The sequence below is a fragment of the Zosterops lateralis genome (assembly GCF_965231275.1).
Source record: "Zosterops lateralis genome assembly, chromosome: 3".
Taxonomy (NCBI): domain Eukaryota; kingdom Metazoa; phylum Chordata; class Aves; order Passeriformes; family Zosteropidae; genus Zosterops; species Zosterops lateralis.
In genome coordinates, this window is record NC_139764.1 from 33,366,950 (window position 1) to 33,381,050 (window position 14,101).

General features: G+C 44.8%; 1 protein-coding gene across 2 annotated transcripts in view; it reads right to left on the reverse strand.

Annotated features, from left to right (window-relative positions):
• LOC310907624 (protein ELYS-like) overlaps positions 1 to 13,750 on the reverse strand; it is a 38,425-nt gene extending 24,675 nt beyond the window's left edge. Inside the window, exons 1-7 of one of the 2 annotated variants that reach the window (XM_083857978.1) lie at positions 13,710 to 13,750; positions 8,598 to 8,724; positions 8,140 to 8,393; positions 4,325 to 4,505; positions 3,311 to 3,518; positions 2,383 to 2,499; positions 1,570 to 1,654 (exon numbers count right to left, since the gene is read on the reverse strand). In XM_083857978.1, the coding sequence (XP_083714104.1) occupies positions 1,570 to 1,654; positions 2,383 to 2,499; positions 3,311 to 3,518; positions 4,325 to 4,505; positions 8,140 to 8,393; positions 8,598 to 8,718 (966 nt within the window). In that variant the 5' untranslated portion in view covers positions 8,719 to 8,724; positions 13,710 to 13,750. The other variant, XM_083857979.1, reaches the window with a different exon arrangement.
• Between the last annotated feature and the right edge of the window lie 351 nt (positions 13,751 to 14,101).

Below are 14,101 nucleotides of genomic sequence, written 5' to 3' on the forward strand. Positions count from 1 at the left end.
TATTGCATGTACATCTTTTGCTGGCTTTAAGAGGAGGTTTCAGAGATGACCCATACAAAACCTAAAAAAGAGTAATCTTTACAGCTACTGAGTTTCAGAATCAATGCTGAAGAGACTTTGTAGGTGTATTTGAAGTCAGGCTGAGAGAGTTTAAAAGAAAAACAAGATTCTAAAACAGCGACCAGAAATGTATAAAGAAATATATATGACCATATTGTAAGAAAGGGAGACAGAAGCTTCCTCAAATCTACAGTTTGGTAACACAAAATTATTCAAAGCCTTGTCTTCTCTTCCTACATGCCATTCATGTGATGTTTAAATTAAAGAGTAATTTCATTTGTAACAGCCATTTTCAGGAATCGGATGTATAAGAGCTCTTTGCATATGAATCTAGATGGAACACATGACACTGAAGTATAAAACTGTATGGCTTCAGCATGGACAGATTGCGTCTGACCAATCCAGTCATCTTCTGTGATGGAGTGACTGAAACACTTGACAAGGGAAACTGACTGATGCCATCCAGCTAGACTCCTACAAGGTCTTTGAGACAATCCCTTGTGACATCACCATCTCTAAATTGAAGACAGGCAAATCTGAAGGGTGGACTACTCAGTGAATAAGGAATTGGTTGGAAGGACCAAGCCAGAGAGTTGTGGGAAACAGCTCTATTGCCAGGCATAGGCTGATGTTGAGTGCTGTCCCTCAGAAACCTGTGTGGGGACCGTCCCTCTTCAGTATCTTCATCAACGACACAAACAGTGCACCTTAAGCAAGTCTGCAGATGACACAAAGCTGAAAGGTCCAGCTGACAAAACAAAAGGCTGGGATGTCATCCAGAGGGATCTGGAGAAGCCTGAGAGGTGGGCCAGTGGGAATCTCATGACATGATAGTCAGCAAGTCCAAATGCAAGGTGCTGCACCTGGCAGGAGGAAATCCCAGACATGACTACAGACTGGGAGAAGTGACTGACAGTAGCCCTGCCAAGAAGAATGTGGGGGTTCTGCTGGACAAACAATATGCACTCACAGCCCAGAAGTCCAACCTCATCCTGGGAAACTTCAGTGCAGCCTTTCAGCATGTAAACAGAGCTTATAAAAAAGAGGGAGACTGACATTTTGCAGAGAGTGACAGGACAAAGGAGAAGGGGTTTTCAACTAAGACAGGAGAGATTAGATGTTAGGAAGACATTTTTTACTGTAGGAGTGGTGAGGATCTAGAGGTCAGGCTGCCCAGAGATCCTACAGAGATCTCACCCCTGGAAGTGTTCAAGGCCAGGGTGGATGGGGCCCTGGGCAAACTGATCTAGTGGGTGGCATCCATACCCATGGCAGAGGATTGGAAATAGATGGTATTTAAGGTCTTCTAACCAAAACCATTCTATGATTCTATGACTTGTTTTGAAAAGTATGGACAAAAGAATGCCTAAAAATAATCATCAAAAGACTTTTTTCTTGAGTCTCACTGATCTTTCATGGTAAATATTAAATATTAACCTGGTCAACTTAACTCACCCTTACTTAGACAAAATTAGTATTTTCATCTCCCCACATACAGGCTTGTCTTACCTCGTACATGACTTGTCCTGATGCCAGGCGTTTCCTGTCACCAAATGCCAACTGCAACAGATGTAAACTCACAACATCACCTTCACTGAAAAAGGTACAAATGAGGAGATTTGATTACAAAGCTGCTTTACAATCCTCATTATCATTTTATTAGATCCAGGCTGAAGCTAGCTTAAGAGTGCGCTCTTGCTAAAAAGAAAAACACTGCTTCCCAAAACATGATAACCGGTCACATTTAGCCCCTAAAACAGAAAGGAGGAGATTTTGACACGAACAGCTTCAGGGGCAAATGTTAACTATACCACTGGAAAGCTTTAATATGCAACATGGAGAAAAAAATTGCTGAATTGCTGGAAATAGCTCGCTACAGTAAAGAGTTCTCCACGAAACCTGCTTTTAAGTCAAACTTAAGACTGCCAGTCTATGAACAGCTGGGCTGATTAAGTAGCTTGCTGATGATGTTCACTGTTCTGTATCTGCAGCCTAAACCACTTTAAATGGTACTGAGTATCATGGTGGGAATACCAAATACATCTTGAAGCAGCCATCAAGAAACAAGGGAAATCATTTGACACTGCCAGCACAAAAATACAGCCACTGTTTCCTTTGCCTTCTTTCACAAGGTAGGAAAGAGGCAATCCTTCTTTGCAAGTGTAAAATCCTGAAAAAATTGCACTGTAAGCTCAGCTTAACACTTTTCATCTCCTCTACAGTTAAATAAACAAAATAAATACACAGATATCAACTGAATGTGAAAAAATTTTTAACAAAAAAAAAATAAAAATCAGTGACTTATGGCAAGATTTTATTCACCTTTGTTGTGTAGACTGAACAGCCCACAAGTAGCAACAATTGCGAGGATCATTCTCAGGCTCTTGAAAAGTAACTGCATAGACAGGGATCCTTCCTCCTTCAAGCTGGGAGTGGTGCCTACAGGTTTAAAAGAAAAAAATAATATAGAAAAAAGGAGAGCCTGCTGGCTCTGGCTGTTTGTACAAGGATAGAAGCGTCTTCTGGGAAAAAAGCAGCTTGCATTCTCATCCTCAAAGTGCGGAAGGTCATATTTCCATCTAAAACAATTGATGACTGACAAGCCACTACTTCTTAAGTATTTGTCTTCCCAACTTCTGAACTTCAGTTGCACATTCACAATATTTTCTTAGCATCTAATAATGCATCCACTGTCTATTTATACATTCATAAGGCATCCATAAGACATACATAGTTTCTAGTGAGGCACTGTGGATTTCCTTAAGTAACACCTATCTGAATGTGGTCATATATTTCAAGTGGCAGATTTCAAATCACCTCTAAATTCCACTACTGCTTATAAATTTATATATCCCTTACTCTGATCTCCAAGTCTTCAAAACAAACTTTCATTCACATATGCATCTTTGTCTGGAAATGAGTCAATTTCCATCAAGGCTGAAATGTAGGAAAGAATATGTTTTCAGGGACAGATCGGCTATTCAATTATCATGTCTCACAAAATCACATTATCCACACAGTGAAGCCTTCCAGTGAATGCCCTAATTGCAGTAACTGGTTCAGAATCTTTCTAAAGTCTTTCACGGAAACACACACTGCCCGAGTTCACAAAATACTACTGGATAGAACAAACTGACTTATAAAAATCAGCTCTATCACACCCCTACTGCATGCAAGCAAAAAACTTCCTGAAGCAAAAAATTGAGACCCCTGCACCTGCAAGTGTGACCAAATGGAAGTGACTACTTACTCCCTCTTCAAAGTTTTCATATTCCATAGTGACAAGTAGCCATCAGAAAAACCCACAACGAGCTGGTTGCTTCTGCTTATGTAGCACAGGGTTGATACTGCTGTTCCTGAAGGACTTCGTAACTGAAAACAGAGATGTCTCCCTTCCCTGGTCACAGCTTCTCTTCTCTGTGGAACTTCAGCAGGAATTCTAGTGACAACTTCTAGATCTACACACAAAAACAAGAAATTAATGCATTATGCCACTTCCACTGCATTTTAAACTGATGTGATTGTACAACATGTATAATCTAACTCGACTGTGCAAGGCAAAACACCCATTTCTGCAACACCTTTTTCTACTATTTCTGTTTCTGCATTCCTTCAGACAACAGAAGGACTCTCCAATGGGACAGGAATTGTCACTCCTATTTCAAAACTGAGCACAAATGTAACCATTGTAGTCAAATTCTTCTTGGACTCTATGGATAAGGAGGTTGGGCCTCCAAATCATGAAGCCACTTGAAGGAACATGAACTCCTGAAGCCACTCTTACAACACCCAAAACAGCACATGCAATCCAAAAACACAAACTGCTGGATTCATTCACCCAAATGCAGGACTTTGGATAAGCCAGATTTATTTTAAAACACAAGCCTAAAGCTTGCCCCAAGTCATTCATGGAAACAGGAGAAAACTCCCAAGAATTATGGTACCTCTGACACAACTTCCTACCACACAGTGGCACTGACTCCAGTGGAAAAATTCCTACATCCCACTGGTAAGAATCACAGGGACAAAGGAATGTGGGCAGCAACATGCCTTCTGAACATCAGGAGGACTATTAAGCCACTCCCATCTTTTGGTCAGTTCAGGACCACACAGTGTCCAACTGCCATCTGCAATCAGCAGTCTGCAATGGCAGAAATGTCAGTGGTCCATCAGCACACTGGGATCTTCACTGGGATACGAGCTGGTGTTTGGAAAGAAACACGTTTCCTCACTTGGGAATTCAGGTTTAGAAACTGCAGCTTACCCGATGCTTCTACTTCATTCTGACTGCAAGACAAGTCATCCAAGCACAGGTCAACCAGGAGGACGTGGCCAACATCCGTGGCCACCGCGGCCACCCCGAAGAGCCAGCGCAGACTCTGGTGCAGGTGCCGGGTGCTCACGCTGGCTCCGCCGTCATTGCTGATGGGTTCGATGGCCGTCACCTGCAGGGACGGCACGTCAGGGGACAGCTCCTGGACAGCCCCAGGGAAAACACTCCCAAGGGCAGCCAGCACTGCCACACCACAAACAGGAAAGGAAAGACAGGCTCCTGAGACCAAAGAACAAAGCACTGTTCCCTAGTACATCAAGCAAAAAGGAAATCCATAGAAAGAAAGCTCTCTCCACTCCAATGGCACGTTCTGTCTTTCCAGATTACCAGTTTCCATTTCCTACTTAGAAATGTTGTGTCACAGAAGAGACATGTAAGAGACATGCTAGAAGCTTTACCTGTGTAAAGCACTTAAATAACAAAGACAATGCTACATCTACCTCTACCACCACTCAAAGCCCCTCAGCACTGTGATACAGCCCAGGCCTTCTTTACCAAGCCCTCCATAAGATCAACCAGCCTGCAAGGCAAATGAGGCAGTGCCCGTGGGGTACAGCAGACACACCACTGCCACGGGAATGAAACATTCCTAGAAAGGGCTGGAGGGAAAGGCTGGCTCACTAAAATCTACACTGCTCCTCACTTTGATGGGCAATAGTCAACAAATTTTTAAATGCACACCAGTATACATGTAAGGAAAACTGTAAAAGGCAGCCTAAATCAGCAGCAAGAGACCAAACAAGAACTTGCTCAGCCTCAGGCAGGAGCTCTCTCTGCTCCCTGATGGCCCAAGCCATCCCCACAACCTCAGCACAAGGTGAAGACAGACCCTTCAGCACCCACAGCACACCCAGGGCAACACTGGCTGCTCCAGCACAGACATAAGCACACCAGGGCTCCTGCACTAAAGCTGCACAACACAAGAACAGAGGCTATCTTGTGGCCTCTTACAAAGGCAGCACCATCAAAGCAGACAGCTTCACACCAACAACAAAGGTTTGTCTGAAAACAAAGCAAAGAAGTGAGCGTCACAAGGTAGTCCATCTTTTACTGTAGGATGGACAAGGTAGTCCATCTTTTCCCCCCAGAAGTGGGGGAAATATCCAAACTCATAGGCCCCCTGAAGTTTTCTCCTCTCCTGTGTCAAGCACTTGCTTATGACTGACTGCACTGCCTGGCCATCTGCTACACAGTTCACGTTTTACCTTGAACACAAGAATTCCATCTTTAGAAATATCTATATTTATTTAGAAAACTTAGTTTTCTTTCAGAATTCTTATGATTCAAAATGTATTTTTAATCTTCTCTACTGCTCAGAGGACTACCAAAAGTATTTTGATTACTCAGATTCCTGTGTTCCAAGTGTGGGCAATTGTGATGAGAAAATACAGAACACATCTTGCTAAACAATTAGCCAAGGTTCAAGTGCTGCTTCTAACTTCTTTTCAAGGTATTTTTTTGTCATTGTACAACTGGCTCCAAATGAATCTTTACTAATTTTGCATAGAGTGTTCCAAAAATGTTCCCTGGTTACTTCAATTTTCCACATAGAAGCTCTCGAAACGACATATTTTTCCACTATGCTATGTGCTGCTTTTTCCTATTCTCCCAGTGCTTTGCCAACTCATTCTGGGAAAGAACAAAGAAAAGTTTTCTCAGCTCACTGAATCTGAATGCTGCCCTTCTGCCTCATACAAACCAGGAAAATTTGGGAAAATACCATGCAACAGTTCTGAAACATGCAACTGTTATAAACCAATTCAATGTAATTCATGTTTTTAATTCAGAATCCAATTCAAATCATACTCATCAACATTTTTAGTCTCCTGCTGCATTTCATACATATATCAAGAGGGCACTGAGAGACACTCACAGACACATGCAAAGATATGTCAAAATTCTTTCTAAGCTCCTGAGTTTGGGTTTTCTAGATCATTTCTTTATTCTCTGACTGACTCAACATCCACTGTTACACTAAAAAGCTGTCACAGAGCCACAATAAACACCCTGTATTAATACACTAACAACCTGACACCTTGAAGCACACATGCTCTAAGTTAAACTGTACAACTCAGCTGTCCACAGAAGTTACACCCATTGAGAAAGTAGTCCTGCAAACACAGTGCTCATTAAAGGTTTAAAAGAGTAATGACAAAACTGCAGAAAGTGATGTTAAGGAAATATCTACATCTTACCTTTAAAAACAATCAATGTGAAAATCAGAGAAACATTCACACAGATCAACCCCCCAAAACTATACATTACATAATATGCAAATATGAGTTTCTGAAAGAATTCAAAACATATGGACAGCAGCCAAGTCCAAGTTTTACCTACTTGTTCTTGCTTACCCTTACTTCCACTCACAGCCTGAACGTTAACAGTCCAACTACCAATACCTGTGTGCTGACTATGCTGACTTAACTAACGCAACACCAAAGACGCAGGAAGCAAAAGAGAAGCAACAGACCAAACAGACTTGTAATCAAGCGCTTTCAGTGCATAAGAGCAAAACTTTCAGAGCAGCTTTGGCTTTATTTCAAAATTCCCACCCTTCATCACACAACAGCCAACTCTTTCCTGCAGGACTTCATCATCTTTGCTCCTGAACCAGTTTTTGTGGTATAGAACTCTCTAATACAACTGATTGTTGGAACTAGCTTCTATTTCAAAACACTTTATCAGCTACGGATTTGACATGCAATATAATCCTTACTTCTTATCCTCTGCTTTTCCTAGCTTACTTAGATAGAAGAAATAAAACCTAACACCAACATCACTCACCAAAACATATTTTACTATACGTGTTCATGCTACCACACAACCTGCCTTTCCATCTACAACTCAAGCAGATAGCAAAACACCACACTGGAACACTGATTCGACCCGATTATCTTTAGAACTTATCACAACACAAATGCTTACTACTACTACCAACACTTCCACCTGTACTTCAACAAGTCAAACCAAATAATGTTAGGGAAAGCTGAGTAGTAAGTAAGTATTTATTTTTTGCAGATTCTATGATGTAAATCTTTATGTTCTGATAACTTAATTTGATTCTTGTTTCCATTACGTTAATGAGACACAAGGACATGACATCATTTGACTTCAAGGGTTATAAAAGGCAGAAAAAGTTATTGACATTACACCATAGTATCCCATCTACACAAAACACTATATTCAACAAGCAGAGATTCAAGGACTGCAGACTGGAAGTAAATCTGCCAACAATCTGACAGATAACTCACTAAAAGCTTTTTCCCAATCCTAAGTTAACAGAAAAAACTGTTCCCAAGTCACCTGCTTCCTAGTCTGACATTGATGGGAATGTGTCAAAGCCATTAACAGCACAATGATGGGAGTCTGAGATACTTTTAAGGACAGTATTTCCAACAGCAATTAGCCATTTAGAAGACGCATAATACGGACCCTATAACGGAGGTTTCTTTTTTGCTCTGGAAAGAAAAAAGGTTTTCAATGCCTTTTTTTTTTTAAGTGGAGAAATAAATTACTATGTGCTCTACAATACGCTTTTTATATCAGTAAACTCAAAAGACAGTGCTACTGCTAAGCCCTAGATTTTACACCAAGGCTCTCTTGACTGGATAATCTGAACTGACAGTATATTAATACAATATAAAAAACAGTAAGTCATACAAAGAGATGCACAAGAGCTTTTCCTGAAACAGGAATATACAGCACCAAACAACACAAAATCCCCATTTCCTCAAAAAGATACGTACCCTTCCTGGAAGAACAACGGCTTTAACCACTCTTGAGATGCCAAGGTCGTACAGACAGAGAACACTTCCCTCTGCCTCCTCCAAGCCAACCAGGAGCCCAGTCCTCTTCTGCCAGGAGAACTCCTTGACCACGCGGACGGCGGGAGGCTGCTCGCTCACCCCGCTGAAGCGATAGGCCGAGAGCCGCTCCCCGGTCACCGAGTTTACCACCTCCAGCTGGGGGCCGCAGGCCAGCCACGCCAGGCCACTCCTGCCTGAGAGAGGGGACAACACACACCCTGAGCACAGCCCAGCACAGCACCTGGAACATGGGGCAGCCATGGCAGGCCACTCCTGCCTGAGAGAGGGGACAGCACACACCCTGAGCACAGCCCAGCACAGCACCTGGAATGGGGCAGCCACAGCTGTCAGGCAATAACAACTTTATACCAAGTCCAAATTTAAAGGAAAATGCTCACCTCCAGAAAACTTCCCACACAACACAGAGTCTAGGGTGATCTCATCTTCTCCAAGTGCCTCAACAGTCACCTCTGGAAACTGCAGCAGACTGCTCGTTACCTGAGCCGTTAGGTCTCGCATTCTTCACTGTAAACAAAGAAAAAAAAGGCAAACAGACTCATGTCAGCCATAAATATCTCTGAGACTGAACCAAGCTTCACCAGCATGTAATGACAAATCTCCTATACATCATTTGTAACTTTTTTTCTTTTGCTTAAAAGAAATGCCACTTGGGATATTTTTTCATCTCACAGCAGAGCAGAAGGAGAATCTTAAGCTCTTCTGGTGCCTATGAGATCACCAAGAAAAAGTGACACAGAGGGATGGACAAGATAAATAACTGATAAATAATACATCAACACAGCAAGTTCAAGCTTACTCATACAGGTTTGCAAGATGTGATCTCAAAAACAGTATTTCAAAAAGCTTCTCAGTAAGAGGTATAACTCTCTGCCCTTTCCCTTGATTTAATACATTATTATTTGTTGTCAATTGTCTTTTAGTAGATGTCACAGATCAGCTATGCCTCGTTTACCTTTTATGCATATTTTTGACATTCAGGAATACAAAGTTCTTCACCAAATTCATTCTCAAATTCTCCCAGAAAACATGCTGCTAATACTTTCAAGCAATACTGACTTTCACAGCTCATCAGTTAGAAGTATTTTTCCATACACTTAAGAGATGAACGTAACACATCATTTCAACATACTGTTTTTCTCTCTCTGCTGAAATACTTATATCTCTTATTCCTGTCCCTTCCTTCCTATTGCCTTTCTTTAGCACATCTCCGCAGTATTAGAGAAAAAACTTCTAGTCCTCTCAGATGTCTCATGCTCATACAAGTGCTCCACAAGAGTTCATATTTCAGTATGTCAGATAGATTTTTTTTTTTTTTTTTTGTGGAAAAATTGAAGAGCTGAACTGATTTACAGGATTATACAGGTGGCTAAATATGAGATAATCCATATGCATGGAAATACAAATTGCTTTAAGTATCTGGTTTGCAAGTCATCTGGCTTATAGAAAAGGCATCTGAAAGACAAGACAAATTCAACTGTCTTGTTCAAACAGTACTGCTTTCTTCATGACATCTCAAGATGGTACACACAGGTCACTAGTGTTGGGTTGTGTTCCAATATCTGCTGCCAGCAGGACAACAAGGAGCGTGTGAAGCACAGGAAGGATAAGTCAGGGTCCTGCACTAAGCACAAGTCAACATTTTGACAAAAATGTTGCTGATGGCAAAGCCAGTACTGCAGCCAGCCAGCCTGACCACTCTGCCAGCATTCACTACTAGCACAGATCAGGTTCCAAGTGGGACAACTTATTTGCAGTAGTTTTGCTGAGCTTCTCTTTTGGTACCTGCCATGGGTTTCAAGTGACAACTTCTGCACTGAATCCAGCGGCTCCAGAGAGTTAAAGGCCTCACAATCTGACCAGCATTCTTGCTTAGTTTAATTGCAATTTAGTGGATATATTTAAGGAGTAACCCATAACACCAAATACTAATTCAGACACATCTAGCTGCTGAATAGCATCTTTGAAATGTTTCAGTGTGTGCTTGTGTTCCTGTCACTGGGCACCACTGGAATGTTCCTGGCTCCATCTGCTTTACACCCTCCCTTCAGGTATTTATGCGCATTGATGAGAATCCCTGAGCCTTCTCTTCTCCAGGCTGAACAGTCCCAGTCTCCCAGCCTTTTCTCAGGGAAGAGCTGCTCCAATCTCCTCTAACCATCTTTGTGACCTTTCACTGCACTCTCTCCATCTCTCATCTAGAGAGTCTGGTGAGCCTAGACCTGACACAGCATCCCAGCTGAGGCTCACCAGTGCTGTACTAGAGGAAGGATCACCTCCTTTCACCTGCTGGCAAAGGTTCTTGCTCATGCAGCCCAGGCAGGATACCATCAGCCCTTTTTGCTGCAGGAGCACAGTGATGGCTCATGGCCAGCTGGGTGTCCCAGGGCTCTTCTGTCAAGCTGCTTTCCAGCTGGGCAGGCCCCCGCACACACTGGTGCCTGGGGTGGTTCCTCCCCAGTGCAGGACCTGGCACTTTCCCTTGCTAAGCTACAGAAGGTTCCTGTCAGCCGGTTTCTCCAGCCTGACAAAGCACTGACTCTGACAACATATATTAAGGAATTTCAGAAAAAGAGCACAAAATTCCGGAATTATTGTAGTGAACAATTTAGGGCTGTTTTGTACATAAGTAAGTATGTGATTATTAATACTACATATGACACTAACAGCAAGACAGTTTTAAGAAGAGAGTGAACAAGTATCTTGCAGTAGGGCAGGTAAGAGCATGCAAGGCAACTTCTCAGGTGCATGAGAGCACCTCCATGAGTCACCCTGAGCGACCCTGCCCGGGACGCTGCCTGCCTGCTGCCAAGAGCACTGAACCTTGTGTGGCCAAACTGGAAACCAAATTTAAGCATCCTCTGCGGGAGAGATTTGAGTTTAAAAAGTGAACTGCTCACCATCCCAAACTCCCTACCATCTCAAAAAGAATTCTTCCCTGATGAAAAGCTCTTATGTTAACACAACATACTCCTGCCCACAATATTAAAAAAAATGTGCTTATCAGTCCACGAACACCAGTAAGAACCATCAAATAAGCAGAATTCCAAGACATGAACAATTTTTGTAGAAAATGAAAATACCAGAGCATCAGGCATGCTCAGGTTTCCTCCAGTAAGGCAATGACCATTTTAAACAGTTTTTTGGTGGTTTTTTTTTTTTTTTTTTTTTTTTTTGTTTTGTTTTGTTTTGTTTTTTGTTTAGAAACCAGGCATGGAACAAGGTTGATAAACTTTATAACAAATTATGAACAATATATAGTGACCTCTCTATAAGGATGTTTTCCTTGCATCATTTTGCTAAGTTAAACCAAGAATTGCTAGGAAATCAAAACAGAGGGGAAATGTTTAGATCTAGATCAAAGACACGAAGCCTCTCCTTTAAGAGACATATCCAACAGCAATGGCATTTCTGCTCTCTTTGAAACAATAACTACAATCATATTCTTATTTCTGCCTGTTAGAAATCAGATTAGGGTAAAATGTCACATGCTTATTCCATTTTCAGGAATAAACCAGAATCCAATCTCCCAGCTGTATCCCATAGCAATGCAGTCTGTGTGCAAGTTGCCAAAATGACCATTCTTCTTCACCCTAGGAACTTATAGCTTCCAAACACCATGAACTATTTCCAAAGACAGAAATGTCATAAATCTTTGGATTAAAAAGCTTGAGAGGGGGGAGAGGGAAGGAGGGAAAAGAAAGAGAAATTGCATGTTCAAGCAGAATTATATACAGCCAAGTCAGAGTTCTGCAATTTCAGTTTTGACTGATGGTATTACATAAAAATCAGTTCAAAAGGCCAACAATGTTATGGGCTCACTGAAGAAAAAGCTAAAAATATGGTCAGTCACAGCTGAAGACAAGATTTCACAGGACATGTTGACTTCACTGACATCAAAAGAGAGACCTTGCTGCCATCTCTCATCTCCGTATTTGCTCCTTTGTTCTACTCCTATACTTTGGAAGACATTTCCAGCATTCCACACTGGTACCCCATCCCACTGCTGGCCCTTCCCAGCACAAATTCCAGAATCACATCAAAGAGAAAGACCTGCCAGTATCACAGGCAATCACCTCTTCCAAACACCCTGCTCCAGCCATCACCTAGAGCAGGCTGCCCAAGGCTGTACTCAGATGGGTTTGTAACATTTAATTCCCCAACAGCCTTCCACAATCAGCAACCTGACAGGATCAACTGCAGAAACACCTGCAACCCACGCAACAGGGTGACTCTCTCTTGCCAATTTAAGCATTCTATTCCCTTCACCACACCAGTAGATTCTCATCAGCATCACACCAGGAAAGGCCTTGTCACCACCGTTTCTCCAAAACTATATCCGACACCTTACTAGGCAGAAGACGTAAAATTAATAGACGCTTGATCACGCTTGGAAAAGCCAATCCCAGGCAAATGGATGCGGGAAGGAGAGCTGAGGCAGCCCGTGAATGAGGAGCTGTCCTCCCCAGGATACAGAGCTGTGTGCCCAAACACATGGGACAGCTGCCAGCCAAGGCTGACACAACCGGCCAGACAGACCAAAAGCACCACGCTCAGCCCGACACACCAAGTCGGGTGCAGCCATCCTGACACAATCAAGTCCCTCAATTTCCCCAGACACGATCAGGAAGCAATCATTAGACCTGAAAGACTGACACCGAGCATTCTGTTGGCAGAAGCTCCACACCTGGACTCACAGTTTATTAATGAAGACACCAAGCACTTTTGTTTAAGCCAGCAGCAACTTTGCTTCGTGCAAAGACTCAGAGACCCCCACACAAACCGCACTGGATTCTTCTAAAGCTGTGGTCTCCCCACTGCACCCATCCCTCGTCTATGCAGAGAGCGCGCTTCCCGCCTCCTCATGGAATATAACCCCAAAGCCCGGCGGGGAAGGCGGAATGAGAAAAAAAAGTAAAGAAAAACCCTCCAAAATCCCGACCTCAGGGGCGAGAACAGAGAGCGTGCGCGAATGGCCGGGCGGGAGGGAAAGCTCTTGGCGGCGGCCGCCGCATCTCCCACGCCCCCCAGGCCGGCGGCGGCTCCCGGCGGCGGAGGCTCCATGTGCGCTGCCCAGGCCGCGCCGCCCGGGCCTCTCCCGCCGGGCCCGGGGCACGTGTGGCGGGCACGGCCGCAGCCCGGGGGTCACTTACATAAGGGACGGGCGGCCGGGCCCGCCCCAGGCCCCCGCGCTGCGCCAGCGGCGGCGCCGGCCTGTGCGGCTCGGGAGCGCCCGGTACCCGCTGGAGCGGGGGGAAGGAAGAAAGGGAGGAACGACGGCAGAGCGGCGGGCGGGGGTCGCTGTCGCCGCCGCCACCACCTCCGCCTCCTCCTCCTCCTGTCCGCGCCGCGCCCCCAGCCCAGCAGAGCCCAGCCCAGCCCAGCGGAGCTCGCGCTCCCGGTACGTGCCGGTGGCGGTGCCGGTGGCATCTCCCTCCCTCCGTCCCGCAGCGGCGACAACGGCCCGGCCCGGCCCGGCCCCGCGCACCCACCTCGCTCGCTCACCCGCCGCGCGGGGGGCGGGACGGCATGGGGGGGGGCGGCGGAGTTCTCGCGAGATCCGCAGAGAGTCTCCGCGGGAATTTTCAAATGCGCGGGACACGGCCCCGGGCGCTGACGGCGGCAGCTTCTTGGACTACGGGTCCCGGCATGCCGCGCGGCAACCGCTTCCGCTCCCGCCCCGGCGGCTGCTGTCTCTCGCGGGGCACGCCGGGAATTGTAGTTCCTGCTCCGTCAGGGAAAGGCCGTTCCCGGTCCCTGCCCCGCACCTCGTGGGGACGGCTCTGCTCCCCTGCCCCGCCAAGGGGGAACCCTCGGCTGGGAGAAAGCTGACCCTGCTTACCTGTGTCCGTCTCATCGCAGGAGCCGCTCACCCGCTTCTCCC